Genomic DNA, 22,059 nt, shown 5'->3' with positions numbered 1-22,059 from the left:
TCCTCCTTTCTTCCTCAATATTCTTCATTCCTAGTGTTCCTTTGTCAACATTATTTTTCCCCGCGTGATTTTTCTTCGTTTTTATAATTTTTAGAGTTAGTGATTCGTGTTTTGATGGATATACTCCTCTTTTTATAAATCTATGAGTTTCATATTCAATCAATTGGCTTTATTGAAGAGGAAAGAGAAAAATGGTGGGGGAGAGAAAGTTAAAGGTCAAAGAAAACAAATGGAGGTTGGATTTTATCAATTTGTAATTGTAATTTGTATGATTTCGTTGATCATGATGCTTTATTGTTTGATTATTTGAAACTTTTATAAATTGTGATGAATATCAATTAAATTGCATAATTTTTAATGAATATCAATTGCATTGCTAAATTTGTACGTAGTCTCTCTCTCTCTCTCTCTCTCTCTCTCTCTCTCTCTCTTTGGTATTCTTTTGATTTTCAATCAAGTTACAAATCAATAATTATTTCTTTATGATGAATCAAGATTAGATTTAAGGGGTATATTCAATTTTTTAGAGTTTGGATAATTACAATCGAACTTTAGTATAATTTCTGTAAGAAAAAAAAAAAAGGAACACGTAGGAATTTTAAAATGAACATTTAGTACACCGACAATCAACAATTAGTACATAAAAAATGAACATATTTCAACAGTTTATTTTATCTTTATTTTTCGGTAATAATTATATACTATGAATTTGAACCTATATGAAAATCATGTTCATTTTTAATATGCTAAATGTTTATAACTTTTTTTGACATATTCATTTTTTTTACGTGTTCATTTTTAAATACTAAATGTTCATTTTTTTATTTTTTTTTTGTGATTATTTGAATATTAATTCAATTCTTGAATTTTTGATAGATGAATGTCAGTTGATTGATGAAGTTCAAAATTATTGATTTGATGAATAATAATATGTTAAAATGAATAATCTGTACATTTAATGTTGAATATCTGAACAATTTATATATTTATTATAAACATATGTGTTTCGTTATTTATTATGAACGTTTGTAGTGTTAATTATGAACACATATAGAGTGATTATTTATATTTGTAATATGTTTTGATGATTATATATTATGTACATTATGAACACGTATTATGAACATATTTTGTGATGATTATGAAAATTTCTTAACATTTGCTATTATTTATTATATTTCATCAGTGAGTACATATGCAATTGTTATGTATTGGTGGAAGGCAAAGAGTTAGAATTATTGAAGAAGCAAGTAAGAAGTGATGAAGAAGCTTATGATATGTATAATGATATAATTATGCCTTTAAGTTTGGTTAGTATAAGGAAGGGGAAAATACGAAGAGTTCGTCACACGAATGTTTTGTAATTTTTTTTTATAGCATTTGATGTTGGGGGTATTGCAATTAATGAAGGGTCTAATGTTGATGGGTCTTCTAATGGTTCACGTTACAATGAAATGTAAACAATGTTTAACAAGATAATTAATCTTTAGATTTTTCAATTGTTAATAATTGTATAAATTTTTTATTTAGCAAAAAGTTGTTAAAGTATTATGAAGTTCCATTCTATAAATCATTTACAATTTACAATTTATGTTTATATTTACTTTTTTTAGATTTTAATCCTAAATTATGAAACTGAACAAATATTATATGAACGGAATCCCAAATGTATTAACAGTTTGCAACAACACTTGTTTATAAAAAAAATAAAAATGAAAACCACACTTGTCCTAATTTAAACCACCCTACTTGCAGCCATCTTTATTCTATGTCCTTCTCTATTTGTGCTACTTTAGTATATTTCAGCACAATCTCTCATCCTTAGCTTCCTAATTTGATCAGTCTGAAAAACAAAAATATGAACAAATTAATTAAATATTTGAATATAAGATTAAAAAATAAAGACACGTTTATAAATGAATATTTAAGATATAAAAAAACTTACATCATTAGCTTTTAAGTCACAAACCTACACTAACAAAAGATCTGATATGTATATCTCCATTTGCTTCATCAAATAAACACAACAATTTTATGAGCTATAGGAAATTAATTAAAATATTAGACATAAAAGCAAAATAAATATGAACTTAAAGTTAAATGATTATGGACATAAAGTATACTGATAATAAATCAATATGCATAAAAAAAATGAATATACAAGCATTAAAAATTAAACATACTTGTCACTATACTTGTATAGAAAAAGAATGAACATATAATCACTGCTACAATAAACCCCTATCGCGCAAGTTGCTTGTAAATGACCTAACGAGTCGCCTCAGAGGCGACTCCACAACCACCTACGCGATAGCTTCCGATTTTAGGAGTCGCCTCTTGAGGCGACTTGATAGCTTTTGTATAAGTTGCCTATTAGCTGTCAAGCAACTATATATGTTAAGCTATTGATTCACTTATACTAGATGAGGTGACTTCATGGGTTAATCTGTTGTGTCGCTTGTGTTGAAAAAGGTGACTCATAAAAAATCAACAATTTTTTCCAACTCTTTTTTTTTTAGCTAATATAATGTCAATGTTTATGCTACTTAGGATGCTTGATCTCCGGTTATTGCATTGCTTGAAAGGTTGAAATTCTTGCCATCATGCCAACGTTACTTTATATATACTAGTTGAAATAATTATCCAAAATGCTAAATATCTCAATTTATCCTTACAACATGGTTATTTTAGTGCATAAGTATCGTACATGCACTAAATATGTGACAAAATTTTATTGCAGTATAAATATTTATAGTCTATAATATCTATTTTGATCTTTTATGGTCATATTTATAATAAAATATAATTATGAATTATTATGTTCTACATAAATATAAATAACATTTATACAATCATAACAATAATTTAACTTTAATTTATTTAATATAAAGGTAATTAATCCGGAAATTTATTTTAGACACACACATATCTATTACTCTATACTAAAGTGAAGTCTTTTTTGAAGGGAATTTTCCCTCCTAAACTATACTTCTTCTTTATTTTTCTTTTATTTTTTATTTATTTTTTATTTTTTATTTTATTATTATATTTATTTATTATAATATATTTTTAGAATCTATCTATTGATAATTATTGCCTACACAATTTGTTTTTATAATACAATTTAAAAAAAAAAATAGATGTATGAAGTTAGAACCCCAGGCATCGCACGAGCATTATCTAGTACTTCATCCGTTTCTATTTAGCTGACATGTTCAATTTAGGCACACATATTAAGGAGAGGAGAGAGAGATTAATAAAGCAAGTGGGGTAGCTAGTAAATGTAAAGTATAAATCTTACCCAAAAAGAACGTGTCAACTAAAAAAAACTTCCTAAAAAAGAATACGTACCAACTAAAAAAATGGAGATAAGTATTTTATATAATGTGCATTCAATATAATAATCATCGTGCATAACAAACATTAAAAAAAAATACTATTACTGCAAACATGTATGTTACAAAGTGTGGAGAAAGGGGACTCTATTTATTTTACAGAGGGAAAATGAACTGGGCTAGAATGAGTTTGGGTTTTCGGTGGTTTTTATTTAAATAAGGGAAAGAATTGAGTCCCCTAGGTTAAACAATTGAGTCCCCTTGGTTAAACAATTGAGTCCCTTTGGTCAACCAAAAAAAAAAAAAAGGAGTATGTTTAATTTTTATTTTTATAAATATTTTAATTTAAGACCAATAAAAAATAGAGTCCCGTCCTCTTTTTGGAACAAAAATAAGGCAAAGAATTACAATACTTTGAATGTTTATTTCCTTCATCATTTTCATTACATTCTCGACCTTCCAACTCCACATTTCTCTTAAAAATCTTGACCGTCTCATAAGCTAACTCTGACTCACGTGGACTGTTAACCCACCTACCACCTAATATAATCACACCCATCCACTTGTTTTATAGTTTGGGCATATTAGAAATCTCATAAAAGGATGCTTAACTGTCTTAGAAACTCTTCTTAATGACCTTCTGTTGCAATATATACAGGACATATTGATAATCATTTTTTTTATTAAATTTTAGGGATCTATAAGCCTTCACTAAATTGCAATGTGTGCTTTTGCTACAAATGCAAGACAAATAAGCTACAAACCAGAGAGATGAAGAACATGCTTCTTCTTCTTCTTCTTCTTCTTCTTCTTCTTCTTCTTCTTCTTCTTCTTCTTCTTCTTCTTCTTCTTCTTCTTCTATCTAAAAAGCAGACAAAGTCTTACAACCTACAATAAATTAGTGGGAAGCCGAGATACAATCTGGGCCCCCACTCCTCTAGCTATAGCAAAGCCTACCCTAGTGAAGATATGAGCTGCAGCACGAGCCCCAATGTCTTGTGTCGTCGAGAACCTCTGAACCCGTTTCAGCAACACAACAGCCTCCTTCTCTAATTCCCCAAGCGAAGAAAAGGGGAAGGGAATGAAACCGTATCCAAACAGCTGACAACTAGCTTCATACTTCACCCGCTTCTAATGAGCCGCATTAGCCACAACCCGTCCAGGAATAAAGTCAGATAGCCCTGTATGTGTCAAAGGAGAAGTCCCTGTTAAGTCCACACAAACATCGCGACCACGATCCCAGGAATAAAGTAACACATCAGCAGGTCTGAGGGGCCCATCATTCCCTCCAGACAACCCTATGTCAACCTCCTTTCTTGCTGAAATCCCAGATCTGTAGCAGATATCAACAAGGGTATCTCGAACAACATTATGCCGATGTATAATACCCACAATACCAGCACACGACACCGCGTGATCGCCGAATATCCCCAGTAAAAACCCGAGAACAAGTAGAGCATGGCGTCGAGATAGAGAACAATGGAACACCCATCCTGTAGCACAACACACATCGGTAGGTCTTTGCGTTCATCGTCTGACCTAACCTAGAAATAGGGACTGCCCGAGCCAAGCAGAGGTGTGATCTCCCTGCTGCGATTTCCACAATGCTGATTGCCGAGGAGACAAAGAATAGGCGGATTCTGCAGAAGCGGTAACCTTTGTGAAATATATATCTGCCAATTTCTTCATGAGTTTAGGGGCAGCGATCTCACTAGGATTACTCATAATGTCAGACTCCACTATTCCATTAAACAGACTCAATGCATCTTCAAAGGCTCGTCCAAGACCAATAATGCCAGCATGTCGTAAAAGCTGTGTTTGCAACCCAGCAGACTGTAACCGAAAAGCAAGAAAAGCATAATGTTGAACATCACCTGCGGAATATACCCCAAGCCCTCCAAACGCAAATGGTAAGGTAGCAAGCCTCCATTGCCAATCGCCAAACCCGGGCCCCAAAGCAGTAAGAATACACTCCAAGGAAGATCGAAGAGCCACGTCGAATGTACGCTGAGCCGCCTCAAAAGTACTAGGGGGACAAGTACGCAATGCAAAGTAGAGTTTAGAAACTCCGGTACAAGCCTTAAGTAACAGTAGCTCACACTGAGGATCATCAAGCATGACAACCTTTTCCATAAGCGCAATGGTCTTGGTCACCCTCTACATCACAAGCTCACCACTAAAACCGGAATCGGAACTAGCAGGACCACCAAGCAACTTAACACCACGCAAAGGTCGAGCAATATTAGGTGTAAAAACACCCATAAGCTTGCTTCGAGGGTCTTCTGTAGGCCAGAAAACTTCAGTCTTTTCCACGTTAAGATGTAACCCAAAACGAGGCCCTTCCTCCATAATCAACTGTAGAACCTTCCCCACCACCATCGTGTCACCAATAACAGTGCCGTCATCCAAATACCAGGCCTGAAGACATACATCAAAATTGTCCTGATTTTACACATCAAGGGTTGTAATACTAAAGCAAAAAGAAGAGGACCAAGGGGATCACCCTGCTGCACCCCCTGAGAGGACCATAAGGTGTGGTCCCCATAATACAATCTAGCTGGATTAAAATAGCAGAATTCAACCCATCACGAAAGGCCCGGACAACGAAGACGAACTTCACGTAACATGACCGCACGATCAACTAGATTGAAGGCGTTTTGAAAATCCACTAATAACATAGAAAGACCAACATTGGAACCACGATCCTCAATCAACCGATTTACAGCATGAAGAATCGCCTCACCTCTCGAAGAAACCCCAACACCAAATTGGAGACCATTAAAGTAACTTCCTAAAGACTGGCCAACCATAACAGCACCGACCTTCAAAACCAGACGCCGCCAAACAGTATCCACATCTATAGGATGAATACCACCACCAGGCTTGACCAGTGGTGTAAGAGGAGCACTAGCAATATACTCTCCTAGTTCCAGAGGACACTTTCCAGCTAGAAAGAGATTAACCACCCTGGAAATAGAGTCAACTAACTCCTCTGATACCACCACAGCAGCACCACTCAAACAATCCATAAGGTGTTGAGCACGTAAACCGTCCCTACCACAAGATGTGCCACGTGGAAAACTCTTAATCCGATCCAAAACAACATCAGAAGTAGTAACGAGATGAAGGCCATCAACAGGTATATCAGGCAAGGATGGAGCTGGAGAAGTAGGGTGTTTAGACTGTAAATCCGCGAGAGTGGCGTCATTATAAGGAGCTGCGCCTGAAGAAGAAAGAACCCGGACTGCAGCGGTGTAATGACCATCACATATTTTCCTACGACACTACTTAATATTACGCTCTTCCAAATCAAGGTCCTTATCATCAACGACCGTTAAAGTAGGAGAATCCTCTGCCAGAGTTTCCCTCACAAGCTGCAAACTACCACCGGGTGCACTCCAAGAACAAATAGCACTGGAAATACTCTCTTCCTGATGCCTACGCTTCACTGAAGACTGAGACTCACGACTACTCCGCGGGCGAAAGGTTTTAAGGGTGCAAAGAGGTAACACCAACAAAGAGACCCAATTAGAAATGTCATCAGGCTTAGAGATCACCTTATCAAGAGCACCTTTCAGAACCCGAGAAAACCCCAATCGACACTTGGGAGGGATAGACTTCACAGTGCGAAACCCCCTAGAGAACAAACCATAAAGAAGTGCCACATCAAAACCACAATGTTGATCTTGCGCCATACCACCCATGCGCCCAAGCCGAGGTGGAGAAGATGGAGCTTGTGGCTTGGAGAAACCATAAAGCACAAAACGAACAATACCATCACCTTCATTCGGGGGGGACACAATCTCACCCGTACTATGACGACACTTAGTACGAAGCGTATGCGTCTTGTAGCAAACACCACATAACCAAATCCCCATACGCGTAAAAGTAACTTCCGCTTCATTATAAACACCCAAATTAGAAGTAAGAGAATGTCGGGTGATATCCCGCGCACCAATACAACAATGACGATCACAAAGATGTTTGATCAAAGAACTTCTAGCAAGGCCATTTCCACTCCCATCTTATTATTATTATTATTATTGTTATTATTATTATTATTATTAAGAAGAAGAAGAAAACAAATTAAAACAAAGCATTACAACGTGGAGCAAATTAAACTTAACAAGTCTCACTTAACATATTATATATAGCCAAAGTCTTATCGCTTTTATGACTCATACAACCACTAATTGTAGTAGAAAGCTTGATATAATAAAATTACAATTTATATCTAGCTGTCTAAACAATGATTCTGGACTGAATATACTAGCAATGATTAGTACGAGCCTAAAATTTTCTTCTTTTTTCTACATATAATGGAGTAGAAACTAAAAAGAATAAAAAATATTAAAATAAAGACTATTAAATTTGTCAACTATATATTCTTTCAGGGGTAAATCTTCTAACAAAATCTTGTCCATATTATATTATTATATTAAGTTTCTATTTATAACAAGTATGTAGTATTAAAATTAATTAATTCAACGTTTCTTTATCCGTTTTGTTTCGTTTCGTTTCGTTTTTCATTTTTTTTTAGAGTTTAAGGTTTAACTGATAATCTACTAGCTAGTGCGCGACCATAGGGGAAAACGAGGTCTGGACGCCTAGACATGTGCCCTACCTTGCATGGCACGAATATCTTAATCATAATCAATGGTAATTAATTAATCAATTAATTAGAAGATTAGTTCTCCAACAAAAAAAAAAAAAAAAAAAACCTAGTTGAAGATAATTGTATGGATCACCCTTGACCCTCCTATGTGACATAGAGAAATAATAATGGTGAGAAAATGAGATCACTTTGATACATATTTCCATATATGGTTGTATGGTATATACACGTATGTTAGCTTAGCATACAAATTAAAATAACGTTGTTTTTTTTTTCTTTTTTTTTTTTTAATTTATATATATATATATATATATATATATATATATATATATATATATATATATATATATATAAGAGAGTTATCGTAAACTCATACGAGTATTAGAAATAAAAAAAAGACATAATGTAGTTTTTTTTTTATTGAACATCTAGCTAGCTCTTTTATAGCAATGTTGCCAATGTTTTTATTTTTTGACATCACATTCAACAATATACTAATCATAAAACAGATTACACACTACAAAGTTAGGGGAGGGATCATACAATTTATTGGAAAACCAGATGTTTTCGGAGGAGCAGGACGTTCTTCTTTTAGAGTCACTCATCCTGAAAAACAAGGAGTTATTAGTAACAACCGAGGGAGTTTTACTGCTCATTAAATCAGTGTTTCTTCTAGCTCTGGAACGTCGGAAGGAGGAATGGGGCCAATGTAAAGCACAAGCAATAATCAATATCCTATTTTCGCATTGAAATTGACCTTTTATATAACTGTACTTTAACAAACTTTACCAATGTAGCCATAATTGTTTTTTCTGTAATGAGGTCCTTATTGATGAAAAATGAAAGTTCAATTCTCTAATGAGCTTATTGAACGTTCATATTCATAAAGTAAATTATAATCAAGAAAAAAAAATCTAACGCTCAAGAAAAAATCTTATTATAATGTAAAGAACATCTTAAACCCAAGAAGAAAAATACTATTTGGGAAAAAAAAAAAAAAAGTCTCAAACAATATTTGAAACCAATTTTGCACTCACTTCTTCCATAAGCTGATCAGCGCTGACATTTATAATTGTATATTTGTATATTTTAAATTATAATGTAAACAATTTTCTGTTAGTTTAATTTATACTTAAATTAGTATACATTCAGAACTCAATATATATTAAATTTCATATACTACGTTTATTATATTTATAGTCATAGTTTCATAGAAACTACATCTCATCTAAACGATAAGAACAGTAAGATAAATTAATTTTTTCTTAAAAAGTAAAAATAAATAATAAATAATGCATGGGCCAGTTAAAGAAATACACGAGCTTGAAGCACTTAGAAATCATATTATTAATTCAAATCCTTGTATTTATTCTAATTTAATCCAAATGATGAATAATGAACACAATAATACACGAGTCAATCATAGAAATTATTATCCCACTTAATTTCTTTCGACCTACTTGTCATATGATTCAAATAAATAATTACATGCATATAATTTATCAATGACATATATATAGTAGAACTCAACTAAACATTAATTATAGGTATACATAGAACTAAAAAAGATTAAAGGAATTAAATCAAAGAAATAAAAATCTTTATTGAAAATGTTAGCAATGTCTCCTTTATGCCCTACTAATTTAGGTTGGGATTATCCCTTAGAATTTGAGACAAACCAAGCTTTCAATAACTTCGATTTCGATGCTATGTTTCTTGCTAATTTTTCTTCTTCTCAAGCTCAAGATGATTGTGATGATAATCATCAAGTATCTAGTGATCATGCTAAGCGAAGCGAATCGCCACAAGGTACAAGCTCAACAGATCAAATTGATAATAATAATCCCTTGTTATCAAAGAAGCTTAATCATAATGCAAGTGAGAGAGATCGAAGAAAGAAGATCAATGACATGTATTCTTCTCTACGTGCTTTGCTCCCTGCAACTGATCAAAGGGTGAGTACCTAATTTCTTTATTTTCTAAATAAAATCAATGTACTTGTTTTATTTTATTATTTAAAAATCTTATTCTTGTCTTCTTCAACTTATAAAAAAACTTTGTACATATCTTTAATTAAAAGACTAAAAGTAAACTCACTAACTACTTATATAGTCTTATTATTAATAACAGTATATATAGGACATATACAATAATTTTTTTTTTTAATTTAATATAATACCTAACATAATTGATAACATTTTGAAAATCCTATTTAATACTATGTATTACGACCCTTATTATTTTTAGTTCTACTCTCCTAATATTCATTAGATTATATATACTTAAAACTTTAACTATCAATTGCTATTTATATACAAATAAAACTTGTTATGTGTAATCTTGTTAAAATAGTTTTAATGCAGGGAATCCGATTACTTCATAATAAAACTTATGTAATAATTAAAAATATAACTGGTCAAAAATGTATGTTAGAGGTCGCACAAATTGCAAGTGATGAGTAGAACAAAAAAGAATGAGATGAGTACGTAATTTACAAATGTTATGGTTTGTGGCAAAACCCTTTTTATTTTCTCGCGTTTGTTCATGATAATGCTTGCTAAATGTTATTCAACAACTTTATTTTCCATATCATAAGCACTTGCAAAATTAATAAATGGTTAATGCCCTTAACGGCTAATCTAATATTGTGAAAATAATATTTCTTTACAAATTAAACACTAATTTCTTCTAATTATGTTCTATTTTAATACAGAAAAAGCTAAGCATACCATCGACAATAGCACGAGTGCTTGAGTATATACCTCAATTACAAAAGCAAATTGAGGATCTAACTCATAAAAAGGAAGGGTTTACATCTAAAATGTCAGCAATTCTAGGAAATTCAGGAGAGTTTATCCAAGAACAAAAGCACAAAAGAAAATGCACAACTAAGGAGACGACGTCGTGTTCGATTTCTTCAAATAAATTGGGTGATAAAGAAATGGTGATCCAAATATCAACATATGAGAGAATATCAGTATCCGAGGTTCTTCTTCATCTTGAGAAGAATGGTTATGTTGTTATTGATGTTTCTTCTTTTCAATCTTTTGGAGGAACAACTTTCTACAATATACATTTGTGGGTAAGTTTTACGGGGGTTTTTTTTTTTTTGTTTTTTTTGTTTTGTTTTTTTTTTTTTTTTTTGAATCTCAGGCCATATAATAAAAGAAAAATGATTTTTGTCATGCTATATTACAAATTACTCGTAATTTTTTTAAAAAATTTGAAGGCGGGGTAAATGAAAATTTTAACCTAATCTCAAAAAATTTAGCAATCTTTCTCTATTTTAATTTAGGGGTCGGGGGAGCCCTAGGCTTTCACCTATCCTCTAAGTTCCTCCCTTAGCTTATACAACCAATTGTAACATTAAATTTGTCTTGTTAATGGGAAATCGCAATTTTCTTTTTATTTACTTTGTAATTTGGCTATCGTCTATTATATACAGAATACATGTAAGTATGTAACTCAAAAAAGGATAAAAAATGAGAACATATAAAAAATGTTAGTTGTCAATAAATAATTCAAAACTCCAAATACTATAAAAGGGATTTAAAGGAATAAGTATTTTTATTTTTTTTTATTTTTTTTATTATTAACCTCTCAAAAAATAAAAAATAAAAGCATCATGATGATTAACTGTATTATACACAAATACACAATATATATTATTGCATTTAAGTTATCTCTATAAATCAAGAGCCTTAAACTTTGTGCATTTTCGTGTTGCAGATGGAAGGAAGCTATGTTGTAAGCATTGAAAAGTTGAATGAAACGCTGTTATCTATGCTACAGAAGCAACAATTGCAGATGCAGATGGAAATAATACCTATATTCGTAGCGTAGTTGTTTATTCATTTCGAACGGTCGATCGATCTTTTGTAAATTGTAACAGGAAATTTATATCCTATAGAGCAATTATCTACTGGATATTATAGAGTTGCTTGAATTCCAATCATACATATAATTGATATAAACACATCACTTTAGATTTTAGAATTTTTATTCACCTGAAAATTAAGGTGATCTAGTTTGATTCTTTAATATGAATTTTTCTGGTTTAGTTTGATACTTTGATCTGATCACATGTATTAATATTGCCTTTGATAGATAATAGGTTACTATTATCTTGTTAATATTCTGTAAAGATATATCTAACTCTAATTTAGTAAATATTGTATTTTTCTCAAAAAAAAAAAGTAATTATTGTATTCTCGTAATTAGGTTTGTAATCACCTATATATATTTAGTTAATTAATGAGAATACTCCGACTAAGGAGAATTACACAATTCTACATGGTATCAAATTCCACCTAGGGTTTTCTTTTCTTTTCTCTCTTTTTCCAAACCCTACTCAATCTTTACTCTAGCCGTTTTCCACCAACAACCACCGTACATCACCTCCTTCAATCCGTACCATGGCCGGTGATGATGATGTACCCCCTCCTCCTCCTCCTCCCCCAAACATACCCACCTTCCATCCGGCTTTTGCCGTTTCAAACATCAAAAATCACGTGTGCGTCAGTCTTGATCATGAGGAGGGACAATACGCAACGTGCGTTGAACTCTTTCAAATTACGGCATGTGCTTTCAATGTTCTAGACCACATTGACTCTAAAGTAACTTGTCTGAAGGAGATCAATGATGCTACATGGAAGAGATTAGATGCTATTGTGAAACAACGGATCTATGGCACTATTTCCAAAGACCTCGTTCACACAATCATGAAACCGGGTGCCACGACTCTCAAATTATGGACCCAGCTTGAGGAGATATTTCATGATAACAAGTAAGCATACTAGGGCAGTGTATTTGGAGGAACATTTTGCAAAAACAAAACTTGAAAATTTTGTTAACATGACTGATTATTGTAAGCAAATTAAGCTTCTTGCGGATCAACTTGCTATTGTTGATTGCCCGATGTTCGATCGTAAGATGCTTATGAAACTCATTGCGGGCCTCACCAAGGGCGAATACGATACCGTGGCTGCCATTGTTTCTCAATCCAAACCAACTCCAAGCTTTAATAAAGCACGGTTAATGTTCATTTTGGAGGAAACTCATCGCCAAAATAAACAAGACGAATCCGACCAGCATGCTCTTATGGCCCAACACTCTCAAGCTCCAGCCTCGTCAACACAGCAGCATGGCGGTAGTGGTTGGGGTCGAGGCAAAGGCCGTGGCAGCAATTTCAAGGGAAAGGGTCGTGGGAAAGGTCACGGAAACAACAACAACAATAATCAGCAGCAATAAGCTACTGGGCCCAACAGCAATCAGGCCCAGCAGGCCCCTCTGTGGGGAAGTTAGCAAGGTTGGGCGCCCCAGCAGCAGGGTCAGTGGGCTTCTCCCTAATGCCCATTTCCACTAGCCCAGCTCCTCAGTTTGCATACCGTGGGCAGCAGCAATCAATCCTGGGCCCACGCCTAGACCAAAATCAGGCATACTACGCTGGACTGGCTCCACCCGGTTACGGCCTACCTATGTCCCCTACTGATTTGGGTCAAGCTTACAATTCGATGAGTCTTCAATCTCCCGACAACGGGTGGTATATGGATACGAGGGCGACCTCTCATATGACTCGAGATTTGGGTGACTTTTCTAAACTGTTTAATTTGAGCATTCCTCAATATATTTTTGTTGGTGATGGCAAACGTATTTTTGTCTATGTTTATGCACAACCACTACTCACTCACCTAATCCACCTTTCCACCTTAAGAATGTCTTATATGTTCTTAACATTATTAAAAACTTAATCTCTGTTAGAAAATTTGCTTGTGACAATTCTGTTTCTGTCGAGTTTGACCCTCTCGGTTTTTCTGTGAAGGACCTTCTTTCGGGGACAACTCTAGCTCGGTGCAATAGTGTGAGGGACCTCTATCCATTCTTAACTTCTTCCGCTCAAAATGGCATCTCTAGTTGCAATTTCTGCTTCTGTTTGGCATCATAAACTTGGGCACCCCGGCGAACCAGTTTTTAATCTTCTTAGAAACAAAAATTTAATTTGTTGTAATAAAAGAAATAGTTCTCATTTTTTCTATTCTTATCCATTGGGCAAACATGTACGACTTTCTTTCAAGTCATCTACTTCTGTTACTTTTACCTGTTTGACATTATTCATATGGATTTATGGACATCTCCTATTTCTAGCAAATTGGGTCACAAATACTATCTTGTGTTGCTTGATGATTTATCTCATTTTCTTAAGGTGTTTCCTATTAAATATAAATCTCAAGTCTATGATATTTTTGCTTAATTTCCGAGCATATATATATGTTAAAACTCAATTTGAAAGGGACGTCAAAACCTTTCAAAGTGACAATGGTTGTGAATTTGACAATTCCCCATTTCACAAATTTTGTGCAAATAATGGCATGGTTTTTCGCTTTTCTTGCCCGAACACTTCCTCTCAAAATGGCGAAGCCGAAAGAATTATACGCACAATAAATAACATGTCTCATACTTTCCTTTTCCGTGCCTCCTTCCCTCCCTCGTTTTGGGTCTATGCGATACATATGGTTGCTTACATTCTAAACATTCTTCCATCAACAACCATACAAAATCACACTCCAACCGAAATTCTTTTTCGTAAGTTTCCTAACTATGATCATCTTCGTATTTACAGTTGCCTATGCTACCCAAACTTAAGTGCCACGACACCCCATAAGCTTGCCCCTAGGTCTAAACCGTGTGTTTTCTTGGGATTTCTGTCCAATCATAGAGGTTATTTGTGCTATGATCTTTCTTCAAATAAAATAATTATTTCTCGTCATGTGATTTTTGTTGAAGACCACTTTCCTTTCTCTAATCTTCAGCAATTTAGGGAAAATGATTATGATATTTTGGAGACAAATAACACTTTTGATTTTTACCCCATGTTCTTGCAACATCAATCCCACACTGACCCACACACGCAACCCACACCTAACCTAGCAAGCCCAGCTCCGCAAAATAACCTGCCAAACTCACCTCTTACTTCCTGCAATACACAGTCCACACCTCAGGTGGGCCGCGACCAGACCCAACACACCGCAGCCCATCCGCGGACCCTTCCTGCCCACTCCTCTAACATCACCCAGCAGCCCAACTTCTCCCAATTCGATCCAATTCGGATCCCTGCTACCCCTACATTGGTCCACACTCCTCAATCATTGCACATTATCCAACTCACACACTCCATGACCACTCATGCCCAGAGTGGTGTTTTCAAGCCGAACCCCAAATATTAAGTTAATATTACGGTTCATGCTATTTCTCCTTTACCGAAAAGTCCGAAATTAGCCATGCTTGACCATAATTGGAATTGTGCCATGAATGAGGAATTTAATGCTCTAACTAAGCAGCATACTTGGGATCTTGTTCCCAGACCGAAACGGGTGAATATTATTCGTTATATGTGGTTGTTTAAACACAAGTACAGGGAAAATGGTGAATTGGAGAGACATAAGGCGAGACTTGTTGTCAATGGCAAGTCTCAACAAGTTGGTGTTGATTGTGATGAGACTTTTAGTCCTGTGGTGAAGCCGACAACTTTTCGTACTGTTTTGAGTATTGCTATGGGGGAGAGATTGGCCTATCCATCAGTTAGATGTCAAAAATGCGTTTCTTCGTGGTGATCTCAAAGAAACCGTATTTATGCATCAACCTCTGGGATTTGTGAATCCCAATGCTCCTACTCATGTTTTTCGTCTTCGCAAGTCTCTTTCTGGCCTTAAACAGGCCCCTCGGGCTTGGTATCAACGGTTTGCTACTTATCTCTTACTTGCATATTGGCTTTAATTTGTTTGGAGCAAAAGTGATAATTTCCTTTTTATTCTGCGCCACGGTGCAAATGTAGCATATTTATTACTCTATGTTGATGACATTGTTTTCACAGCTTCTTCCAAAAGACTCAAGTGTGATATTATTGCTCTTCTTAAGTCCGAATTCTTTATGTCTGACTTGGGAAAGCTAAGTTGTTTTTTGGGAATTTCCGTGAGCCATACCAAAAATTCTATGATTCTTGGTCAGAGTAAATATGTAGAGGAAATTATTCACAAGGCAAAGATGGATAATTGTAAACCGATTGCTACACCAGTAGATACTAAGTCAAAGCTTGGGGCTCCACGATGGTGAGCAAATGAAGGATCCCTTTCTTTACAGGAGCCTTGTCAGTGCACTCCAGTACCTGACTTTCACTAGACCTGACTGCTTATGCTGTTCATCAGGTTTGTTTATTCATGCATGCTCCTCGGGAACCTCATTTTAACGCTCTTAAGCGTATTATCAGATATATCAAAGGCACTTTGGATCATGGTCTACATTTATATCGTTCTTCTCCTTTGAGACTTATTTCATACACAGATGCAGATTGGTGCGGTTTCCCGGACACGCGGCGCTCCACTTCCGGGTAATTGTTTATTTGGGTGATAATCTTGTCTCTTGGTCTGAAAAATGACAGGCTACTGTGTCACGATCCAGTGCCAAAGCAGAATATAGAGGTGACGCTAATGTCGTTGCCGAAATTTGTTGGCTCCGGAATCTTCTCCTAGAGCTACATTGTCCTATTCAACGGGTTCCTTGGTCTATTGTGATAATATTTTTGCCGTATACTTGTCTTGCAATCCGGCTCAATATCATCGTACCAAACATCACATTGAGAAGGAAATTCATTTTATACGTGATAAGGTCGGTCTTGGTCATATCAAGGTACTCCATATGCTCCTTTTTCTTATCAGTATGCGGATATTTTCACAAAAGGTTTACCGCGACAACTACTTTTAGACTTCAGATCCAGTCCCAGCGTTCTACCTCCTCCCGCTTCGACTACGAGGGTGTGATAGATAATAGGTTACTATTATCTTGTTAATATTCTGTAAAGATATATCTAAGTGTAATTTAGTAAATATTGTATTCTTGTAATTGGGTTTGTAATCACCAATATATATTTAGTTAATGAGAATACTCCAACTAAGGAGAATTACACAATTCTACTGCCTTAGTTAAAAGTTCATCCGCTAATGTAAATCTACAAAATAGTTATCCTTTAATTTAATTAAGAGGTCTTTAATTTTAGTTGATCTTTACATTAGTGAGGCACGTGCTAGTGTAGTCCTTTCGTACTGCATGGCACAAGCTCTTACATTACCATTAAAATAGTAAATATTATTGGTAATATATTCCATTGTTTTTGGAAATGAAGTTGTAAACTACACTATATGCACCCTAATAAAGAATCATGTTGAGGTCATAGGTATCAAAGAGAATCTCTTCTACATTTATAATTTGCATTGACAAGCTAAGTTGACAATTGCATTAATAATTTTTAAAAATATCCTTAAATAATGTAGTATGAAAAATATTATTAAATTTAGCTTTAGAAACATTTTAACACATATACTCCTTCCATTACATTAACGCCTTCCTTATTGGTAGCAACAAGTTTTGAAGAAAATAAGGTGATGAAAGAACTAAAAAGTGAGCTGTTAGTTTCATCAACTTTAGGATATGTACTGTTAGGATTCAGAATTGTCGAATTTTTTCCGTTCATTTTTTATTTTATCTATTAAATGCTCAAACTCAATTACTTCACAAATTCTTCAAAATGGCGGATGTACGTTAATTTATTGTAAAACGGGTTAAAGTTATGTTAAAAGTACTTAAAGTTCCTCTTTGTATTGCTAAAGTTATTATTATTTCTATTAATAAATTTTATCTTACAAAAAACTTTTAATGTATTAAATTAATCATATTAATCTTTATATTATGTAATCACGTATCTATAAGAAATTACACATTAAAATAAAATTCAAAACAACGACAAATTAAAAGTTACCTTTTAAGTGGTTAAAGTTACCATATAAATAGTTAAGGTTACGCTCAAACCGACCGTTTTACAATAAAATTAATGTACACCCGTTGTACACAAGACTTATTACAATTACTTAAGTTTGTGTAGGTCGGGTAGAATTAGCCAAATTTTGAAAATTTAGATATCGTCTGTCCAGTCATATATTTTGATTTATTTACATTTTTTGTCATCATTATTAGTTTCAATAGAACTTATTTGCTGATCATTAATCAATTACGCTTATTGTTAATTAGGAATTATAAAATGCGTATAATTTGCAATATCAAAAGATTAAAATTTAAATAATATATTTTAGAATGACCTATTTCTTAATTAAAATAAAGTAGATTCCATTTTATCACCATGAGCTGATAAAATGATATTCCATTTTGGTATGTTTGCTTCAAAAATCATGTTAAGTTAAATTGGTAGCAAGATAATAGGATGAAAATAAACATTGTCACAAAGAAGCTTTAGTCGAATAACCAAAAACAGTTATACCATATGTACATATACCACGTATAGATTGGATTTTAAAAACTCATTAGCAAGTTGACAAGACAAACTCTTTATAAAAATGTCAACAACTAATTGTGATTAAGTAAGTAATCCGTACATATAACACAAGCAATCAACAATCAATGTTGACGTATTTTGAACAAGATACGAAGCAGAAACATTGTCACATAGAAGCTTAATTAACCGGTTGTCCAATAATAACCAAACATGTACGATTACATCATATGTACATATTTATCCTTAATGTTCCACTAATTAATTCCACAAAACTGATTCGAACCAAGTAATTAATCTGACTTAACTGAAGTTACAACATATGCCACCCTGGTAGGACTTAGCCGGTTTGTCTTATTAATTAAATAATTAAATTAAATTACGTTTATTAGGTCTTCAAAGTGACATATACACGTATTAATGTATTCGCAAATTCATTAATTTTTTGTAGATTAAAAAAAACATCAAATAGACATTATTCACATAAAATAGCAAAGATCCAAAGAATATGCTATTACACCTAAGATGTTATGATATTAAATAAATAATTCACGAGCCTTCTTAAGACATACACGAGCCTAACACGCGCAGTAATGATTTTTATAAGTTAAATCTATATTTTATCTCTTAATTAATCCTTCTTTAAATTAAATCATCGCAAGTCTATACAAGCCTAGCATTAGATTAATTGAATCTCCTTGTTTCACCATCTATTAATTACTCCATTCGTCCCTTATTTATATGCCTATTTCTAATATTTAGTACTCACATAATAAAGAGATGTAGGCATATAAATAAATAAGGGACGGAGAAAGTAATTTTTTTTGTACATTATTATTCCTTAAATAGTACCTTAATATAAAATTACTAGTATGTTCACTTATAATGGTCATATAAATTGAGTTAAAATTACTTTGTTTTGTACTCAAAAGATTCTTATTTCCTTTATTAAGTAAATTATATTACCTGAAAAAATGTTAGCAATGTCTTCTTTATGTCCTACTAATTTAGGTTGGGATTATCCCTTAGAATTAGAGACAAAACAACCTTTTGATAACTTCGATTTGGATTCGATATTTCTTGCTAATGTATCATCATCACAAACTCCAGATTACGAAGATAATCAAATGTCTAGTGATCAAGCTAAGCGAAGTGAATCACCACAAGGTACAAGTTCAACAGATCAATTTAATAATAATCCCTCGATATCGAAGAAGCTTAATCATAATGCAAGTGAAAGAGATCGAAGAAAGAAGATCAATAATATGTATTCCTCTTTACGTTCTTTGCTTCCTACAAATGACCAAAGGGTATGTACATACTTTCTTATTTTCCGTATATTAATTTCTCTCGTATTTATTTGCACTTCGAGGTTGGAAGGAAAATCTTTTATAAGTTAATTTTCTCATTTTTTGTTGTTTAATTTTCTTCTATTAATTAGATTTTACTATCCTTCCTCATATATTTTAATTTCTAGTTTTTCACTTTTTCTTTTATAAGAATTTGAACCAATAAAGAAATATGAAGTTTGAAAGTTAATTTACTCGTACATTATTTAATACTCTGTATCTATATATTACCAATGAAATTAAAATTAAACTTTGGGTCAAAATGTCCTCCTAAAACTATACACGGCCTATATAAGAATAATACATTTATATCCGAGGTTCAATTTGTTCACTATATATAATATGCTTTCCAAAAATTGAGATTTTGTCATATTATTGAAAAAAATAGTGTAATGGTGACCTTTTTCTAATACGCAAATAATAAATATTTAAATTCGTTGCAGAAAAAATTAAGCATTCCAGCAACAGTTGAACGGGTGCTTGAGTATATACCTCAACTACAAACAGAAGTGGAGGATCTAATTCATAAAAAGGAAAATCTTCTATCAAAAACTTCAATATTACAAGGAAATGCTAGGAAAACCCTTCAAGAGGAAAACCCAAACAAATGCATTATTAAAAACACGACGTCGTCGTGTTCGATTTCTTCAAATAAATTGGGTGATAAAGAATTGGTGATTCAAATATCAGTATTTGAGAGAATATCAATCTCTGAAGTGCTTTTGGTGCTTGAGGAAAATGGTTATCTTGTTCTTGACGTTTCTTCTTTTCAATCCTTTGGAGGAACGACTTTTTACAATATACATTTGTGGGTAAGTTACTAAGTTTGTCCCTTTTTCTCATGCTATATTGTGAATTTTATTTTAGTGGGATTAAGTCTTTTAGTTTGTGAACTTAATTATAAACATAGTTAGTGGTGGAATTAGGACGATTTTACTTTGAAAATGATCAATTTTTATTTCTTTATAATTTATTAGAGATTTGAGTAAAGAAATTCAGCACGTATCTAAGTTACCACATTATTTCTTCATATTTAAAAATAAAAAAAACCTAGTGCCCTAGTGGGGACGGGTCTCCTGTCCGTTTCCTAAGTTTCATCTTACAATTAAGATTAAAATTATATATTATTGTTTAGTACACTGCAATGGAAATTTAATTTTTTTTTTCTTAAGTAATAATTGTAACATAACATTATCTTAATCAGAATATTCTTAGCCAAAAAAAATATTAGGCACTCTTTTGATGCATTACCCTTAACCATGTATACTGTATATCTTAGTTTAAATATATTAAGTAATTTAATTGATTATCTATTGGTTAATTATACTTCCATGAGCATTATGTTAATTATGTTTGTTAGTTATGTGTGTATATTATGTGTAACAGATACAAGGAAACTGCAACATTAACTTCGAAAAGTTGAATGAAGCACTGATGTTCCAGCTTCAAAAGCAACAAATGATGCAGATGCATGTATATTCCTAGCAAAATTGAAGAACTGCCCTAATTTTAGTTTTGTTTAAATATCGATCTAACCTTTTGTGATTGAAGGATTTTTGATGAATCTAATTCTTATCACATTAACATTGGAATTTTGGAAGTTCATTGACTAAAACCTTTACGATCTAAAAGTTACTCAAGCAAGAATAACACATCATATGTGATGTATTTTTAATGAGAAATTACAAAACTCTTTTGAAGAAATTTATTTAATGTACATGACCTTAAGCAGCCCAAAAGGTCACAAATAATTTTACTTGCACGTAGCTATTAATGCTTATCTGACTTATAACACAACCTAAACCCTCACCTACAATGAGTCTTCAAGTATCACTTATCGTGAAGTTCCAAGTTTAAATGTATATACTTGTAACCAAAATCTACCTCGAAAGATAGGGTTTGCTCCCTTGCGAAAAAGGATCGACCTTTGTCACGAACGATTGCGCTCCGACGTTATGGCCAAGGACCTGATTGAGAAGTGTTCCTCTTTGCGATTGAATGATGATGATTGTAGTGTGATGGATTAAGGACAAATTGATAGTACAAAACCTAAAGAAAACCTTGCGCTGATTTTGGTAGGGCGATTGTATACTGCTCGCACTTACAATGTCGAGGCTTTCAAGCGAACGATGTTGAAGGTCTGGGCTCTGTCTGAGGGGCTGATTATTAGAACTTTGAGCCCTAATTTGTATGCTTTCCAGTTCTTTCACTGGCGTGATAAGGAGAAAGTATTCAAAGGGAGACCGTGATGTTGGGATAACCATCTGCTGGTGCTAAACGAAGTGCGAGGGGATGAACAACCCGACCATGTTAATCTGCAATTCAACCCCTTCTGGGTAAGGGTGGGTAAATTACCCTTCAATTGTTGATCAGACGACTATGTGAAGGCTTTAGTTACTGGGCTTGGAAAATTAATTGAATTGG

At 33.4% G+C, this 22,059-nt stretch overlaps 3 protein-coding genes across 3 annotated transcripts; all 3 read left to right on the top strand.

The window, feature by feature from the left end:
- The first annotated feature begins 9,569 nt into the window (after positions 1-9,569).
- Positions 9,570-11,793, top strand: LOC110707462 (transcription factor bHLH101-like). Its single transcript, XM_021885474.1, has 3 exons — positions 9,570-9,905; positions 10,664-11,032; positions 11,680-11,793. Exons 1-3 carry the CDS (start codon positions 9,570-9,572, stop codon positions 11,791-11,793), a joined length of 819 nt encoding a protein of 272 aa, XP_021741166.1.
- A 1,011-nt stretch (positions 11,794-12,804) lies between these two features.
- Positions 12,805-13,200, top strand: LOC110707461. Its single transcript, XM_021885473.1, has one exon. It carries the CDS (start codon positions 12,805-12,807, stop codon positions 13,198-13,200), a length of 396 nt encoding a protein of 131 aa, XP_021741165.1.
- Positions 13,201-18,898: 5,698 nt separating this feature from the next.
- Positions 18,899-21,392, top strand: LOC110707417 (transcription factor bHLH101-like). Its single transcript, XM_021885445.1, has 3 exons — positions 18,899-19,596; positions 20,079-20,447; positions 21,022-21,392. Exons 1-3 carry the CDS (start codon positions 19,261-19,263, stop codon positions 21,118-21,120), a joined length of 804 nt encoding a protein of 267 aa, XP_021741137.1. The 5' UTR covers positions 18,899-19,260; the 3' UTR covers positions 21,121-21,392.
- Positions 21,393-22,059: the final 667 nt, after the last annotated feature.

This window comes from Chenopodium quinoa, unplaced genomic scaffold (genome assembly GCF_001683475.1).
Source record: "Chenopodium quinoa cultivar QQ74 unplaced genomic scaffold, ASM168347v1, whole genome shotgun sequence".
Lineage (NCBI taxonomy): Eukaryota > Viridiplantae > Streptophyta > Magnoliopsida > Caryophyllales > Amaranthaceae > Chenopodium > Chenopodium quinoa.
Note: the sequence above shows the minus strand (reverse complement) of the source record. Positions and strands in the feature narration are given on the sequence as shown.

Excerpts from the sequence above, each read along its gene's own strand:
- LOC110707462 (XM_021885474.1), top strand. The coding sequence starts at position 9,570 with ATGTCTCCTTTATGCCCTACTAATTTAGGTTGGGATTATCCCTTAGAA. Across the intron at positions 9,906-10,663 it reads TCCCTGCAACTGATCAAAGG|AAAAAGCTAAGCATACCATC; the intron begins GTGAGTACCTAA and ends ATTTTAATACAG. Across the intron at positions 11,033-11,679 it reads TCTACAATATACATTTGTGG|ATGGAAGGAAGCTATGTTGT; the intron begins GTAAGTTTTACG and ends TTCGTGTTGCAG.
- LOC110707461 (XM_021885473.1), top strand. The coding sequence starts at position 12,805 with ATGACTGATTATTGTAAGCAAATTAAGCTTCTTGCGGATCAACTTGCT.
- LOC110707417 (XM_021885445.1), top strand. The coding sequence starts at position 19,261 with ATGTTAGCAATGTCTTCTTTATGTCCTACTAATTTAGGTTGGGATTAT. Across the intron at positions 19,597-20,078 it reads TTCCTACAAATGACCAAAGG|AAAAAATTAAGCATTCCAGC; the intron begins GTATGTACATAC and ends AATTCGTTGCAG. Across the intron at positions 20,448-21,021 it reads TTTACAATATACATTTGTGG|ATACAAGGAAACTGCAACAT; the intron begins GTAAGTTACTAA and ends TATGTGTAACAG.